A 14,519-nucleotide genomic window follows, 5' to 3' on the forward strand; every position below is an offset into this window, starting at 1 on the left:
TTTGTACGCACGTATATGTATTTTTATGACTGTTAAAAATCACTATAATGAAGGAAAGAGATTTAGAGATCTAGGCTTATAATTTCACTGAATTATTGAATGTTTCGTTAATACTTGATTTAAAAGAAAAAAGCTTTTCAACCCATCAACATTCAAGAGTGAATGTTGATGAATAGCATATTCTCAGAAACAAAGAATAGCTGGTAAGCAACAGAAATCAAGCATGTATATGCCGTAGCAATCACACAGCATTTCTGATTTGTTGACCACTGTTCAACCACCAAGTTTGATAACAGCAGCAAAGAATTACACTAGGAGGTTTGCCAAGGTCTGAAATACTAAGATGTGTGTCAGGAAAACTTCTTGTGTAAATCCCCTACTACTCCTTTTTTAAATAGAATTTTCCTGAAAAGAAAAAGAAGAAAGAAAAAAAGTACATGCTTCTTAAAATGTTAACTTCCTCTAAAAGATTTCCTCCACTTCAGGAACCTGGCATGCAGCAAACCACTTCTAAATCAAGCTGCAAGCCGGTACTGTAGAAAAACAAAGAGTTTATTGGTACCAGACATTTGTAAATAAGTAATTGACACTCATGCTATAACAATGAGCAATTCCAAAAAAAACAGGGAGCTGCCAGGATAAACAAGTTTGCAATGAGATCCATCCAGTGCTGGATATCCATCGGGGTCAGTCCCATCAGTGGTGGTCACAATAACAGCTCTGGGACCAGCTGGAGTTCTGCAGCGCAGCCGTCTCCTGCTTTTGTCTGCTCTTCCATTCAGATCCCTAGCCACGGGCAGGCTGCTAGCTGTGGCAGTGGTGTCTGCACAACGTTCTGAGGGCTGGCGACACATCCAAAGCCTTGTGAATAACATCAAACTGTAGGCACTCTTTGGTAGCCGTGAACATGTTAAAAATAGCATTAGAAAATAGGGCGTCTGAGCAAAAAGGTTCTGTTCAATGCATAGCAAAACATTAATTTAAACGGGAGAGTACTGACCTTCTGAATTAACTCTTTCTGTCACTGTTGTTTCCTGCAGCTTCAGGTAGATGCTGTGCATCAGACTGGTGAGCAAGGTAAGAAAGCATAACACCTTTTCTTTCTTAGTTTGATCTTAAAACAGACTTAATGACAGCTCTGAATTGAGTGAAACTCTGCCCAATGCAAAAAAAAAAAAAAAAAAAAAAAAAAAAAAAAAGGAAAAGTCCCAACCAACTAAAAGAACTTGCATTCGCTTTGTCATGGATTCAATATGAGGTTAGCTTTGTGCATTTATTTTACTTTCCCCAGTGTGGATGGTTATTTTCAGAACGGCTTACCATTTTTTTTTAAATTGTTTTTAATGAAGTCTTACTGTCAGTAAAACTCTCTTGGAGTGAATGATTTTTGAAAGCCTTCGCTCAGAATACCTGTGTTTCTGCTGGCTTTCAAGTTCAGGATGCCATTTTTTAAGTAAGTGACTTTCCTAGAAAAAAGGGAACAGGAAGGGATGACAAAAATTTTTCTTTGATTGAATTTAACTTTCTGATTGGGGTGAGGATGCAGGTTTGTGAAATTAAGAAGAACAGGCAGGCAAGTTCTTGACTAGGAAAAGTTGCGGAATGTCTTTTCCTCATCCTCTTGTTCTCCTGTTCAAGAAGGTTTATGTGTCTTGTTGTTTTTCTTTACTGTTTTTTTAAATTAAGACATAGAGCAGAGAGGTCAGAAAACAGAAGATGTGACGAATTCCAGTGAAATGTGTTTTAGCGTCAGATGCTGGGTGTACACTGTTGAAAATAAGTACATGAATCTATTTTAATAACTGCTTTAATTAAAAAAAAAGTTTTAAATTATAAATACTATGGATTGCAAACAACATAAGACAAAGCAAATTGTACAGTAACAGAGATGCACCCACATATATATTGTATATCAAATATGTGCTGCTATGGAGTAGAAATCCATTGTTTTTGGTAAGTTAGTGAGTATTTCCAAATAGATGTTGCATTGCTGAGGCTATTCTAGGCTAATAGGAAGAGTATTTGAATTGTTCAGCAGTAATCTCTTCAGTACTTGTGTCATGACAGCAGATTTCTAAAATGTTACTAAGCCAAAGCCGTTCTTAATTCCTTTGATGAGTGCAACAGGGAGTGAGAGCAATTATCTCTAAATTTAGCTGTTCTTTTATTCTTAAACTGATGTATGTTTCCCCAAAATGTTAACAGAGTAGCTTCTAAACACTCAACATTCAGCCTTGCGAAACTGCTTGCATGCCATTCAGTTCAGCTATGTTGCTCAGTATTTGTGGTGTGCAATGAGCCGCCTGTGCCTATTGTTTTTGTTCCCAGATTAAATCTCTGAAGGCTTTGGCTGTCTCAATCTCCATTGAAGTCACTGGGATCTGAAGACACTCACAACTTTCTTAGTACGGTGCTGTTTGCTGTAAGTGTTAATATGGTCAAAGGAAGACTACCCACCAAAGACTGTAAGCAACAGTAGCAAAACCTTATTATTTTTTACAAACACTAATGCTACCTGGGGACCATTTCATTCTCCAAGTGTACATCTGTTTGAGCAAAGGATTCCCAGAAACAAGTAACAAGAATATTGAGACCATTGCTCAATAACCACAGCTTTGATTTGGCAATAGTTATTGAGACCTGGAAGGGTTTTCCTGGGCTCAAAACTTGGCTGTTTCTTGTAGCGATGTTTCCAGTTGGGTTGTATGGATTATTTCATGTTATTAGAGCTGAATACTACTTATCTACCATTTCAGATTTGCTAGTGCTTTTATCTTGCCGCAATGTATTTGTATGCTGTAACGTACAGCAAAATGCCGTTGTAATTTTAATGTCGGGTGTACCCACTGTGAGTCTCAGATTTGTATTGCTCTGGGGAATGTGTCTGAGCTCTGTCCTTTTTAAGCCCAGTTGAAGGAGTGCATCCAGATGCATTAGTTTCAAATCTTATATTCAAATGTTTAGGTGGAAATGAAGTGTGATCATTGTAACCAGGCCTTTATGTGTTTGACCGCAATTCAGCCCACGTGGTGCCATGAGACAAGGGTGAGCGGATGCTCTTACCTCTACAGCCAAAGTACACACATCCTTCCAGAAAGAAAGAACTCATCTTCTGAAGCAGCAGGTAAATAAAAGAATATGGGTAAAAGATTTGTGGAGAAATGGGAAAGGACATTTAATATATTTAATCTTATTATACATTTTTCTACATTAAAAGTCAACAGGCTGCAAATATACTTTGCTACAAAGCTTTTTGTAAGAAATATCTCTATAAGAAAATACATCTCATTAAACATTTCCTGTAAATAAATTATCACACATAACTGTGTTTTGTAAGAGGAAAAGGGAGAGGGTCAAGCTAATGATAAAAGCTCAAAATTGCTGAGCCCATTTCTGCGACCCCACAGCTCCATTTGGATTACACTTTCTTGTACACACAGTTGCAATGAAGGCAACAGAGCTCCTCTGCTGAGCATGTGCTGTCAGTGTAAATAACACAGATTTGGTTCCTGCGCTTTTTCAATATCTTGAAATTATGCTATTTCTGAACCTTATTCCTATTTTAGGTACAAGAACTCCTTTGAAATAACCAAAGTGGAGCTGATAGGACTGTGAGACTGAAGTCTAACTGAGACTGTTAAAAAACCCCAGAACCCCTTATGGCAATTAAAAAATAACTCCAGTAAGGTAAGAGACTTGTGAATTACTCATAATTTTCTTTCCTTTCTCTTTTTTAGACTCTTAAGTCTAAAGGCAATGTATTCTTATTAGGAAATCTAAGCCTCAGTGGGTGCATAAGGTGTAACTTTAAAACAACCACTGGTAGAGATGTATCAGTGGAAAAAGTGTTTTAGGTACAGGATGACATGGTCTCAAAACTACGTATTGGTGTATATATGTTGAGAACTGATGAAACAGAAAAGTCTTGTGTGTTACAAAATGTGAAACTAAGTAAATTACAAATGGGTAATTACAGATTAGCAGTAGGTCAGTTATAGAACCAGACTTCTTAAAAGAAATATCAGACTCTTTATCAACATCTATACACAAGAATTACTTGTGAACAAGTAAAATGGACAAAAGTTTAAAAAGAACTGTGAGGAAAAAAAGGATAGTCTCCATCCTTCAACTTCTAACTGCTACACAAACAACACAGAGTTGTTTCCATAGTCCAGGTACTTCCAGAATTCCTGACAGAAAAATCCAGAGAAGATCCCTTTAGAAGAGATGGAGTTCATGTTAGATACATGCCAGAAACTGGTATGCTGCATCATCACATGATGCATAATAAGTCTTTTGTGGCTCTACCATATTTTCTTGCATTGTTTTCTGCAGGAGAGGAAGTGCCAACTTCTTTGCTACCGCTAAAAAAGAAATCCATTTGCAGAATGCAATCAGATTTAGCATTAATAGCAAACTGTAGCCCATTGCTACTATTGAAAAGTAAAACTTTGAGTTTATAGCAGTAAAATCTAAATTCCCCAACAAGCACCTACATCTTCTGGCACAATTTTGTATCTCTTAGTGTTGAATTTCTAACACTAAGATATTCGTTAGATATTCAACACTCCACTATCTCTTTGGAAATGTCTATAATGCAGGTATGTTTAGGAAAAGAAAGTATATTTAGGTCTAATGAGCAACTGCCTGTATATAATTCTGGATTCAGCATGCATGTATTTGTTCCATCTGTTCAATCCAATGTACACTAGCAGTAAACCGAGACAAATACAAGCGATTAAGTGCCCTACTATGACATTGAACTACATAAAGCATTTCAGTTCACCTAAATATAGAAAGAAAACCCTGTTTAAATGACTCTGATTAGAGAAACTGCTTGCTGTCTTGAAATGATGAGGTGGCAAGTTCTCACCTTTTTGTGAGGGCCTACAAAATTCAGGACTCTCGTAGCAGTCCTGCAAGCATGCTTTCTTTGCTGAAGCGTCAGCCCTGCATGACAAGTGTATGGAGATTCACAGTAACTGTATTTCCATCCCTTGCACCTGCAATGTATAATATTTTAGTCACTGATAATGTGTTGACAGACAAGTCTTCCTGGAATGCACAGCTTCCTATAGGAGTACAATGTATACAATTTATTTAGCAGGCATTGCCACGGTGGAAAATCACTGCAGCCCTTATACTGGCCCCTGGAACATCATGGGACAACACAGCAAGGTAAATGGCATTAAATTTCCACTGTACTTATTTGCATACTAGCATTTCCCACAGACTGTACGAGTTATTTACAGTTATTTACTGCACAGTGGGAAATCTCTGGCTGCTCCGGTGTTTTCCACCAGCTTAAAAAGAAATGCTTTTGATGTGACTTTTTTCTACTCCTACCTTGTTAATTTAGCCATTCCTCTCTCACATGCAGTCCTCATTTCCCAGCATACTGTAACACATTAAATACAGAAAACCAGTCACTTAATACTTAGTACTATCTACCCTTCAGATTTTCTGACACACGTGAAGTCTTGATTTAGAAGAAGAGGTTGCATCTTTCCATACTTTGCAAGACAGCCCTTTGGCACAGTCACATCGCTGGAAAATCTCTAGTCCGTGGGAGCCTTTCTTGCGCTGCTTGGTGCACACCTCCCCCTGATGCAATACAGGCTTGCAAATTTTGGTCCAGAAATGGCGAGCACAGCAGTGTCCCTCAATACAGTCTGATGACCGCAGGCAGGGATCGCCTTCATGTCCTGAAAAGAACAATCAAACTGTTTTACCTCAGGGGAAAATGGAAAAGGACAAATTCTGAGCTGCAAATGAAGCTCAGAAAAAGGAGAGATGACATTTCCATCTGTGGCTTTTTTGAAGGACATAAACACAAGAAAAGAGATGAATTAGGAAGGTTGGGAGGTTCAGAAAAGTAACTGTTAAGAACTGCCACAAGACTTAGTAAAGAGAAATTCAGCTACAGGTTTGTAGACAAAATGACAAATGCATAATGACATTACTCTTACAAGAGGAGGATGTGCACAATCTTGTACAACTGAAAAGTGAATTTTCATTCCCCTCTAACACAGGGAAGAAAGCAGATGCTATTTCAATCAGAGGAAAGTGGTGGTCAGTATTACCTTGCTTTTAGAATTGTGCTCTGAATTCTCTTAATGGAGATTCACAACCTCTGAAATTACTATGTATTGCTGGTGTGTGCTGCTGTATTTAAATAGCGTAATGTTATTGATAGCAGAATGGTGAAGTGCAAATGTGATCTTACCTTTAATGTGTGACAGCTTGGACTGCGCCCTCCCTAAGTTTTGCCATCCCAAATCCTTGCTAGCATAATGACTGTTCTTCTTGTTGCGTGGCCCCTCTAGTGCAGGGATGTGAGGTGTGAGGATGTTTTCAGTTACTGGTACACAAATGCCTGCGAGGAAAAGTCAGTCAGTTGTAGATTTCAGCAAGAGGAGAAGAAGCTGAGGAACATACTTGGGCCAGGATCAGTATTGAGACCATTAAAGTGAGGGGGATGTTGGGCTCAGCTTCGGTGACTTTTCGCTCTGTCACTGATCCCTAGCCTGTCTTCACTACAGCTGCACTTCACTCCCTATCACAGAGTCTTGCAGTCTGACCTCCTGGAGACTGTCTTGGAGACATCTCCTCAGGTCTCAGGAAAAGAGTATGGGAATGTAAATAGTACAGTTACAACAGAAACCCCAAGAGGGAGTAACTCAGGGATTCACTGTGTCTATTTTGCTTCCTTAAGGATATGGGCTCTTTGCAGATTTACAGAGAATTGAGCAACAAGGAAAGTAGTGCTGGAAAAATGCTCTGATTTCTTTGTCTGTGGCTTCGTCATTTGGGGGGTTTCTCTACAACAAAAGAGGAAAAAGTCTAGTAATAAGGAGGCCTTAATCATAAAAATACTATTAAAGAAAGTGGAGAAAAGTTTTAAAGATAGGTACATTAAAAAACAATTAATTGCTAATGGAGTAGAGGAAATGATAACGACGACTTCAGGTATGGGTCTGTTTCAGGGAGAGGAGGAAGGCAAAAGAAGCTGGGGAGACTGAACAGCCTCTAGCATGGCACAGCTCTTGGATTCTGGCTCACAACGCACTGTCTGTTGGAGCCGATTCTCCTTTCCCTCCTCTCCTCTCCTTCCCTCTCCTTCCAAGCCTAGCACCATCCAGTTCTACATTAATATGACAGCCACGAATCCGGTCACTCTAATTTTACTCTCACGTAGCTGATATTTCTACTTGGATAGTTCGGCACCAAATTTCCCTTGTCCAACAACACAATGGATAGATAACTTTTATACAGACTGATTAGACTGGTTACTTATGCAATTTTGAAAATAAGATCCTAGTGTTTTTTATAAACAGAAGAAAAAGATCATTCAACAACTTTTCTAAGCCAAAGAAAAATGGGGAGGACAAGTGGAGCTTATAGCGTATGTTATTTTCAATATCTGAAGGGATTTTATCTTGGTTTAGAAAAGGAAATGCAGTCACAAGGAAAAATACCTCTGCTGAGAACACTCGGAAAATCTATTTTCAGTAGAACTGTCAAAATGCTGTTGGTTTTTTTTTTGAGGGAAAACAAGAAACGAGTGACGTACCGTTGTTGCAGCGATTCCCCGGGCAGCACATGCCATCTCTGTGGCACCTTTTCTTCTTCCTCCGGCACAACATGCACGCAGATGATGCTTGATGAGGACTGTGACAGTACCGCCCAACTTCACATTCCTTGTCATTGGTGCAAGGATAGATCTGGAGGATAAAATGAAGAGTTTGCAGTGACACAGCATATACACTGTGTGCAGTATAAGACATGAACACAGTACATTAAAAAAAAAAGTTGAAGAAACATAGAAACATACAGGTGAGTTACCATTCACTAAGCTAAGAGATGCAGTTGTCTTTACAGCAGCCTTGTCCTTGGGCTCAAGCTGCTGGTGGAGCTGGATCACTGCCTCAAGAATGACAAAACTACAACCCATTCCTTTGGTGGTTTCATCTTTTCTTGTCTTAAATATATGCTGTCACAACAGAACTTATATTTTTGTGTGTTTCAGGATACGTGGGTCTCTCATTCATAGACAAGAGTATAAAATTCCACAATGAAGGGAAACAGCCAGAGAGTGACTCCTCTCAGTCACTGAAAGAACACTCTGCAACAGGTAACTTTTACATTTAGATCAGAACTCCAAGGAGGCATTTTTCTTTGACAAGTGCCAGATGGGATAAGAAATTCACATTCTCACAGTGAAGATAGAATTATAAAGGTTGGTAAAGACCAACCACCAGCCCATCACCACCATGCCACTAAACCATGTCTCTCAGTGTCACATCTCCTTGTATACCTTCCAGGGACAGTGACTCCACTTCTCTGGGCAGCCTGTGCCAATATCTCGCCACTCTTTTGAGATGAAATTTTTCTTGATATTTAACCTGGACCTCCCTTGGCACAACTTAAAGCCATTACCAAGTTGTGCCAGCCTATGAATTTTGAGGCAGTCCACATCTTCACCAGACCGGTGCAAGCTTCTTCACGATTGGACCATTCCACTCCAACCTGTACCATTCAGACTCTTTGGAAGTGAACAACCATCTCTAATCAGCATTTAGCTTTGATAGCCTTTACTTCATTTAAGTTCTTACTATTCTCCTTAAGCTTACCAACTGCTGAACAACATCCCTAATATATATCACAGACTATGTTATACAACACAAAATCTCTTAGACATATAATTGCCTGAAAGCACAGACACAGACAAACCAACATTATCCTGTAGAAAAATTGACTGATTCCTAAAAAGAAGATATGAAGGCACTGTATTCTCCCATTAAGAAGAGAAAAGTCAGTAAGTATTCCTACAAAAGAAGAAAACGTGATGCTTGAAAGAGACATAACGACACCACCATTTTCCAGGATCCCTTTTGCTGAATCCCAAGCAGCTTCAACTGCACTCACTGTCTGCATCTAATTTTAATTAATTAATTAATTAAAATAAAATTTTATTTATTTATTTATTTAAAATTAATTTAATGGGCATTGTAATTAATTTTAATTAATTAAAATTAAATTAAATTTTATTTATTTAAAATTAACTAAAATGCCCATTTTATAGATCTTGTTAATTAAAAATTAAAAATTAATTAAAATTAATTTAATTAATTAATTAAAAATCTTTAATTAAAATGCCCAATCATAGATCTTTTTCCATTTCTCAAAATTATCCTTGAGGAAATTTGTTTAGATAAAAAGATGAGAATGAGGCATTTTCTGGAAAATGTTTACACCTCCTCAGCTGATTTTCTCCAGCATTTTAAAGGAATCAAAGTGTTACTTTTGCTGTTTTCAAAATGACTACTGCAATTATGTATTCAACACAAACAAAAATCTCAATTTTCAATGTAGAATGATTACTTTTAAAATATTTTTTAATCAAGTCTTGATTATACTGCTCTCAGAAAAGAAAAACTTGGACGATGTTGAGAATTTGCTATGAAAAATTGTTCTTTTAGATGGAGGACAGCCTGTTTCTCTGTCTTTCTGCTATTCTCTTGAAAACTGCAGAAGAAACAAGAGGTCAGACAAAAACACTAGTGCCTTTAGCTGGGAAGAACCATGCCGTTTTCCATATGATTTCATTAATTGTCTTCTTTTTCAAAATTTATTTTACAGTATCTAAAGAGCTGGCTGGTTATTTCCAGAGTGCTGCTGTTCCATTACTTCTGCCCTATGAATATCTGCATCTTTGGAGAATGAATAGAGAGCACAGCTGTTTGAAGAACTTGACGTATGTAAAAGGCTTTCTCCCTTAACAGTAAGTATTTCCTCTCAAGTTCATCCTCATTCATCAAAGAAGGTCAAATCTTTTAGCTAGGAGCAGTGGTAAGAGACAAATGCAAATGCTCACCTTTGTGGTACTCAAGGTATAACTGGATTTCCCTTGTTCTAGGAAACCAGACCTAGATAAAGTGCTCTCCCTTCAACCTTATTGGTCCTTTTCCTCATTTTTCCCAGCAAGAAATAATTAATCCTAATGAATAATTACAATATAGTTGAATCAGAACCCTACTAAACTAAACAACAGAAAATTCAGAAAAATTTTGTATGGATCTGTGTGCATGGCTTTACTGAGTTTGGAAAATATTAACACTGCTAGCAGGGGAAAATGCAAATAAAAAACAGATGAACAAGCTGTAACCTGGAGATGAAGGCATTTTATATCCTTGTCTGTCATCAAGACCTTCATAACCGCATCTTTTTTCCAATATGGGCATGTGGCATACACCTGCAACTTGTCAGCAAGAAACCTACTTGCAGTTTTCTTTGGTTCCTCAAATAGCTTTTTTAAAAAAAGCTGATCCTAAATGGTGCTAATGAATATCTTGCACACCATATCTACTGTCTGTTTTACTTTTGGCTGTTAGGCTGAGTGACATTTAAATGATACACCTAATTGCTAGATCTCAACTCAATCTTTAGGAATGGTAGAAGTTACATAAGACGCTTTAAAAATTGCTGAGATAAGAGACACAACTCCTCAAGTGTAACTCTCGAGCCCTGGCCTAAGCAAAGATGACATTTCTGAAATTAAAAAGTAATCCAAAACATTTACCTACCCAAGGGAAATGACTGCAGCATACCCACAAATTGTCTTGTGTTACACGTAGCTTGGGCAAAACTGTCAAGTCTATTCAAAACTCTAAACAACCAGCTGCCAGCCAGCTCCATGAAAAACCTTCTTGCAAATTGCCTGATGCCATCAATTGCCTTGATCTTTCTTCCAAAACCACCATCTATTTGATATCCTAGTTATCAGTCACGGGGAGCTTTAAATAAAAATGCCTACACAGCCTTGTCTCCTAATCAGTAGACATTCATTAGAAATAACTCATGCCTTCTGCAATACAATTAATCTATCTCCACAGTATTCACTGAAATACAAAAAACAAAATATAGTACCTAGTCTTGGCTAACAGCAGGGAAAACGTTCATATTTGTCTCGTTGTCAGAAGTAGTTGAGCATCTTTGTATAAATAAGTACAAAAAAATTTTCAAATACAGGCATAAGAAAGTATATTTGTAGAAAAGCATATACTAACAGTTGTTCATGGACAACTCAAGGTTTTCAGAGTTTCCTACCTCAGAGCCTAAAACACAGTCTTTACATTGAGAGAATAGCAGAGAACATTTCCTATACGCAATGCAAAGACCCAAATCAGTCCCAGATGGAGAGGGAAAAAGCAAGCTGTAAACCAGCTCTACTTCCCCAGCAATGATAACTAATTCTACAAGGCACTTCATCCTTTCACATTCTTCAGCTATACATATCATTTTCGGGTCGTAAATCTCTATTCACTAAACATGGCTTTGATATTATGGGAAACCAGATGAAACTGAGATAAAATATGCAGCACTCCCTGAAGCTGCATTTAAGCAATCTTATTTGTTTTTTTAGCCCAGATTACAGGCAGTCATGTTGTTGTAGCATGGTATAACCTATGTTTGCCAGCGATATTCACATTTTCAGATTGTTTACTCTGATGAAGAGCATTGAAGAAGTAAGACACTTTCTCCTCAGTCATTCCAATTAGTTTTGTATTCTTCTATAGAAGACAGATACTGAAATGGTGCTGCTCTTTCTGAGCCAAGATGTCCACTCTACATCTATTGACCAAAGCTAACCTTTGCCAGCTAGGTTTAAGCAGCACACAAACATAAATCTTTTCTCTTTAACAAAGAGGGAATATGAATTTCCTTTTCTGTCCTTCCTGAATTTACACTCTAAAGCGCAAAAGCACACTATGGAACAATAGAAAATGATGCAGATAATAGAAGGAAAAAACTGTTTTGTTTCGTTTTTTCCAATCCTTCCAGGACTACGACTAAGGCACTTATTTTTTTTTGCATTAAATTCACAGTGAGGTTGAGGAAAGGAGTGACTGTCTAGCTTTCATATCCACCTAATGCCATTCCTTTCTTTTGCAGAGTGTACAGAAGTGAGGTTTATTTTTACCTTTGCCTTCTCCTTTTGCCAGAGATCTAATATAGCACCTTTTCTCAGCTAACTGGCAATGAGGCTTTCTTGATAGTTTTCCTGGAGTCATTTACTCTCTTGCAATGTGGTCACCCTGAACCACAGAGTTTCACCACAAGCTCAAATAGCACGAGTGCTGGAACCATTGTGCTGTGGAGTCAATCAGCCCCAGTCTCTCTGTCTGGCACTACAAAACATAATGCAGAAGCACGAGGGAGGAAGACAGATGCTGTAACGTGCTGAAGGGTGAGTGAATAGTCTGATGGCAAGCACTTTACTGAGCTGTGGGAGATAAGGGTTTGAATTTCAGCTTGGCCTCCAGTATATATCTGAAAACAGTATTCCCAGCCAGCGCCTCAGTCACCAGGCTCTCATCTGCTCGTATTATGAGATCTCATTTGTTTTCACGCTAAAGCTACTCCACACTGTACTATCAAGATATGTCAGAAGAAAACAGGAAGAGCAACTGGCATTTTCACCTAAGCTGTGTCATCACTTATCTAGCACAAGTAGTCCTAAACACCGCTGGCTTCAGATCTACCTCCAACGCTGAGAATAGCTGTGCCTAAAAAAGTGATACAGTAGAACAGATATCGCTACAGACTTGCCCAGAAGCACCTCACTTTTTGCTTGTGTTTTAAATATCATAAAGTCCACATGCAGAGTCAGTCCTGACAGATGATCATGGCTACTACCGCTTCCAGCAGAAGCAGCAGCAAGGAGGTTACTCAGTACACTTTTTCTATGGATGATGAGCAGCACTCGAGAAGTCTCACAAAAGGAAGGGGCTACAAGGGAAGTGGTGGAGTCACCACCCCTGGAGGTATTCTAGAGACATGCGGTTATGGTGCATAGCCTTGGTAGTGTGAGGTTGGACTTGATCTTGAAGGTCGTTTCCAACCTAAATGATTCTATGAACCATACGAATGGTAAGACAGCTGTGCTTACTGTACTGAACACCTGGTCAGCTTCTCTGTCTAACAGTTGTCATGTGCTGGTTACTAAGAGCTGTGCTAAAGAACAGAAGAAAAGCCTGTACAGCTGGAAAGTAAGAGCACTACGAATCTACCAGGTCAACCCTTCATTGCATACACAGTTGTCAAAAGGGTAGCAGCTATTGCAAAGTAGAGACAGAGGGCACCAGGAAAGGGACACACAGATTATCCTTGGAATAGCCTTGATTCCTAGGTATCAGCATATTAGAAATCAAATTTAGGCAACTACTCACAGGCTTGTACATCCCTTGTGACCCCCTAGTTACTAATACCCCGTGCAAATATCTATACCAGTAGGTTAGGCAGTCACATCCATAAATGCCTTTTTGTGCTGTTAAAAATAAATAAATAATCTGTTTTTAGCTCACCTAGATTCACACACCATGAGACAGTTTACCAGCAACTGGTACTGCAACTTGGTCTATTAATCACTTTTCCTAATGAAGACAAGGTTGTTTTCCCTATTTGCATTATTTTTATAAAATTTAAAATAATGACTGTAAAGTGAGTGGAAGCCAACCTCTCTACAGCCAGCATGCTAGCTGGTTGATCACAACTGGCCTGAGCTATAGAGGAGAGAACAACGTTTCCTCCCTCCAGCTACGAGATGAACAATAGAGCTTGTTGGTCATAGTCTCAGGACTAAGCTCATTGCTTAATATCCCACAGCCATCAGGCATGATGTAGCAACCAACTGGCTCAATCCTAGTGATCACCTCTGCCCTGCCCAAAGCAGGACAAGGAGAAGAACTCTCCTTCTGATCAAGGACTTTGTCCCTCAAGAGTCAACACATGAAATAGCTGCAGGGGTGCCGGGTCTGCTTTTGCTTTTCTCTCTCTTTGAAGAATTAGTTAATCCAAAGCTTTAACGAAATAGCCCACAGTCAAGAACATTTACAAAGAATGCAATTTGTTGAATGACTCACTGGTTAGACCTGATCCTGAGTGGGGATCTCAACATCATTTTGTCTTTTACCAGATTTACGTTGATGGAACAGATGCACACACATGTGGCCTGTAGAGCTAGATAAATATGTCACACGTAAGATTGTTCCCAAAAGCCAATTTAGAGGAGGAGTGAAGATTCTACCTGTGAAAATCAGTGAGAGGACCTAATGGGATCTCACAGGACACAAACCTTTGCAACAATGGAAATAAGAACACTTCACTCAAAACCACATAAATTGGATAAAGAAAAATGGAAGAAAAAAATAACTAACAAAGAAAACTCTCTTCTCCTATAGCCTTTTTTTTCTCCTGCAAGACAACTGAACTGCTTTCTCAAACATATTCAGAAAATCCATGTCTAACTGACAAATTTCGCTCCTCTTTCTCCTAGCTGTGAAGTGAGCATTTAAATTAAGATGCGGATGGGAAATGATTGTCATTTAGTACTATTTTGTTTTTAATCCCACATGACAAAAGAGCTTATCAGCAGCCATCTGGAGTAGTACAGTTTTCCCACAGCACTGCTGATGTTGCTATTTTCTATTCTTAGCTCTACACAAGCATAGATGATA

The 14,519-nt window shown here is 38.6% G+C and overlaps 1 protein-coding gene and 1 long non-coding RNA gene across 3 annotated transcripts in view; one reads left to right on the forward strand and one right to left on the reverse strand.

Annotated features, from left to right (window-relative positions):
• Positions 1-2,988: 2,988 nt before the first annotated feature.
• Positions 2,989-5,179, forward strand: LOC128080021 (uncharacterized). The gene is made up of 3 exons (XR_008206447.1): positions 2,989-3,124; positions 3,567-3,687; positions 5,105-5,179. It is a non-coding gene; the product is annotated as an uncharacterized LOC128080021 (long non-coding RNA).
• Positions 3,151-14,519, reverse strand: part of DKK2 (dickkopf WNT signaling pathway inhibitor 2) — a 41,200-nt gene continuing 29,831 nt past the window's right edge. Inside the window, exons 2-5 of one of the 2 annotated variants that reach the window (XM_052681787.1) lie at positions 7,574-7,724; positions 6,227-6,376; positions 5,515-5,705; positions 3,151-5,398 (exon numbers count right to left, since the gene is read on the reverse strand). In XM_052681787.1, coding sequence (XP_052537747.1) covers positions 5,384-5,398; positions 5,515-5,705; positions 6,227-6,376; positions 7,574-7,724 — 507 coding nt within the window. In that variant the 3' untranslated portion in view covers positions 3,151-5,383. Of the gene's footprint in view, positions 5,706-6,226; positions 6,377-7,573; positions 7,725-14,519 lie in introns of both variants that reach the window. The other variant, XM_052681786.1, reaches the window with a different exon arrangement.

Source organism: Tympanuchus pallidicinctus, unplaced genomic scaffold (genome assembly GCF_026119805.1).
Source record: "Tympanuchus pallidicinctus isolate F22 unplaced genomic scaffold, pur_lepc_1.0 scaffold2, whole genome shotgun sequence".
Classification (NCBI taxonomy): domain Eukaryota; kingdom Metazoa; phylum Chordata; class Aves; order Galliformes; family Phasianidae; genus Tympanuchus; species Tympanuchus pallidicinctus.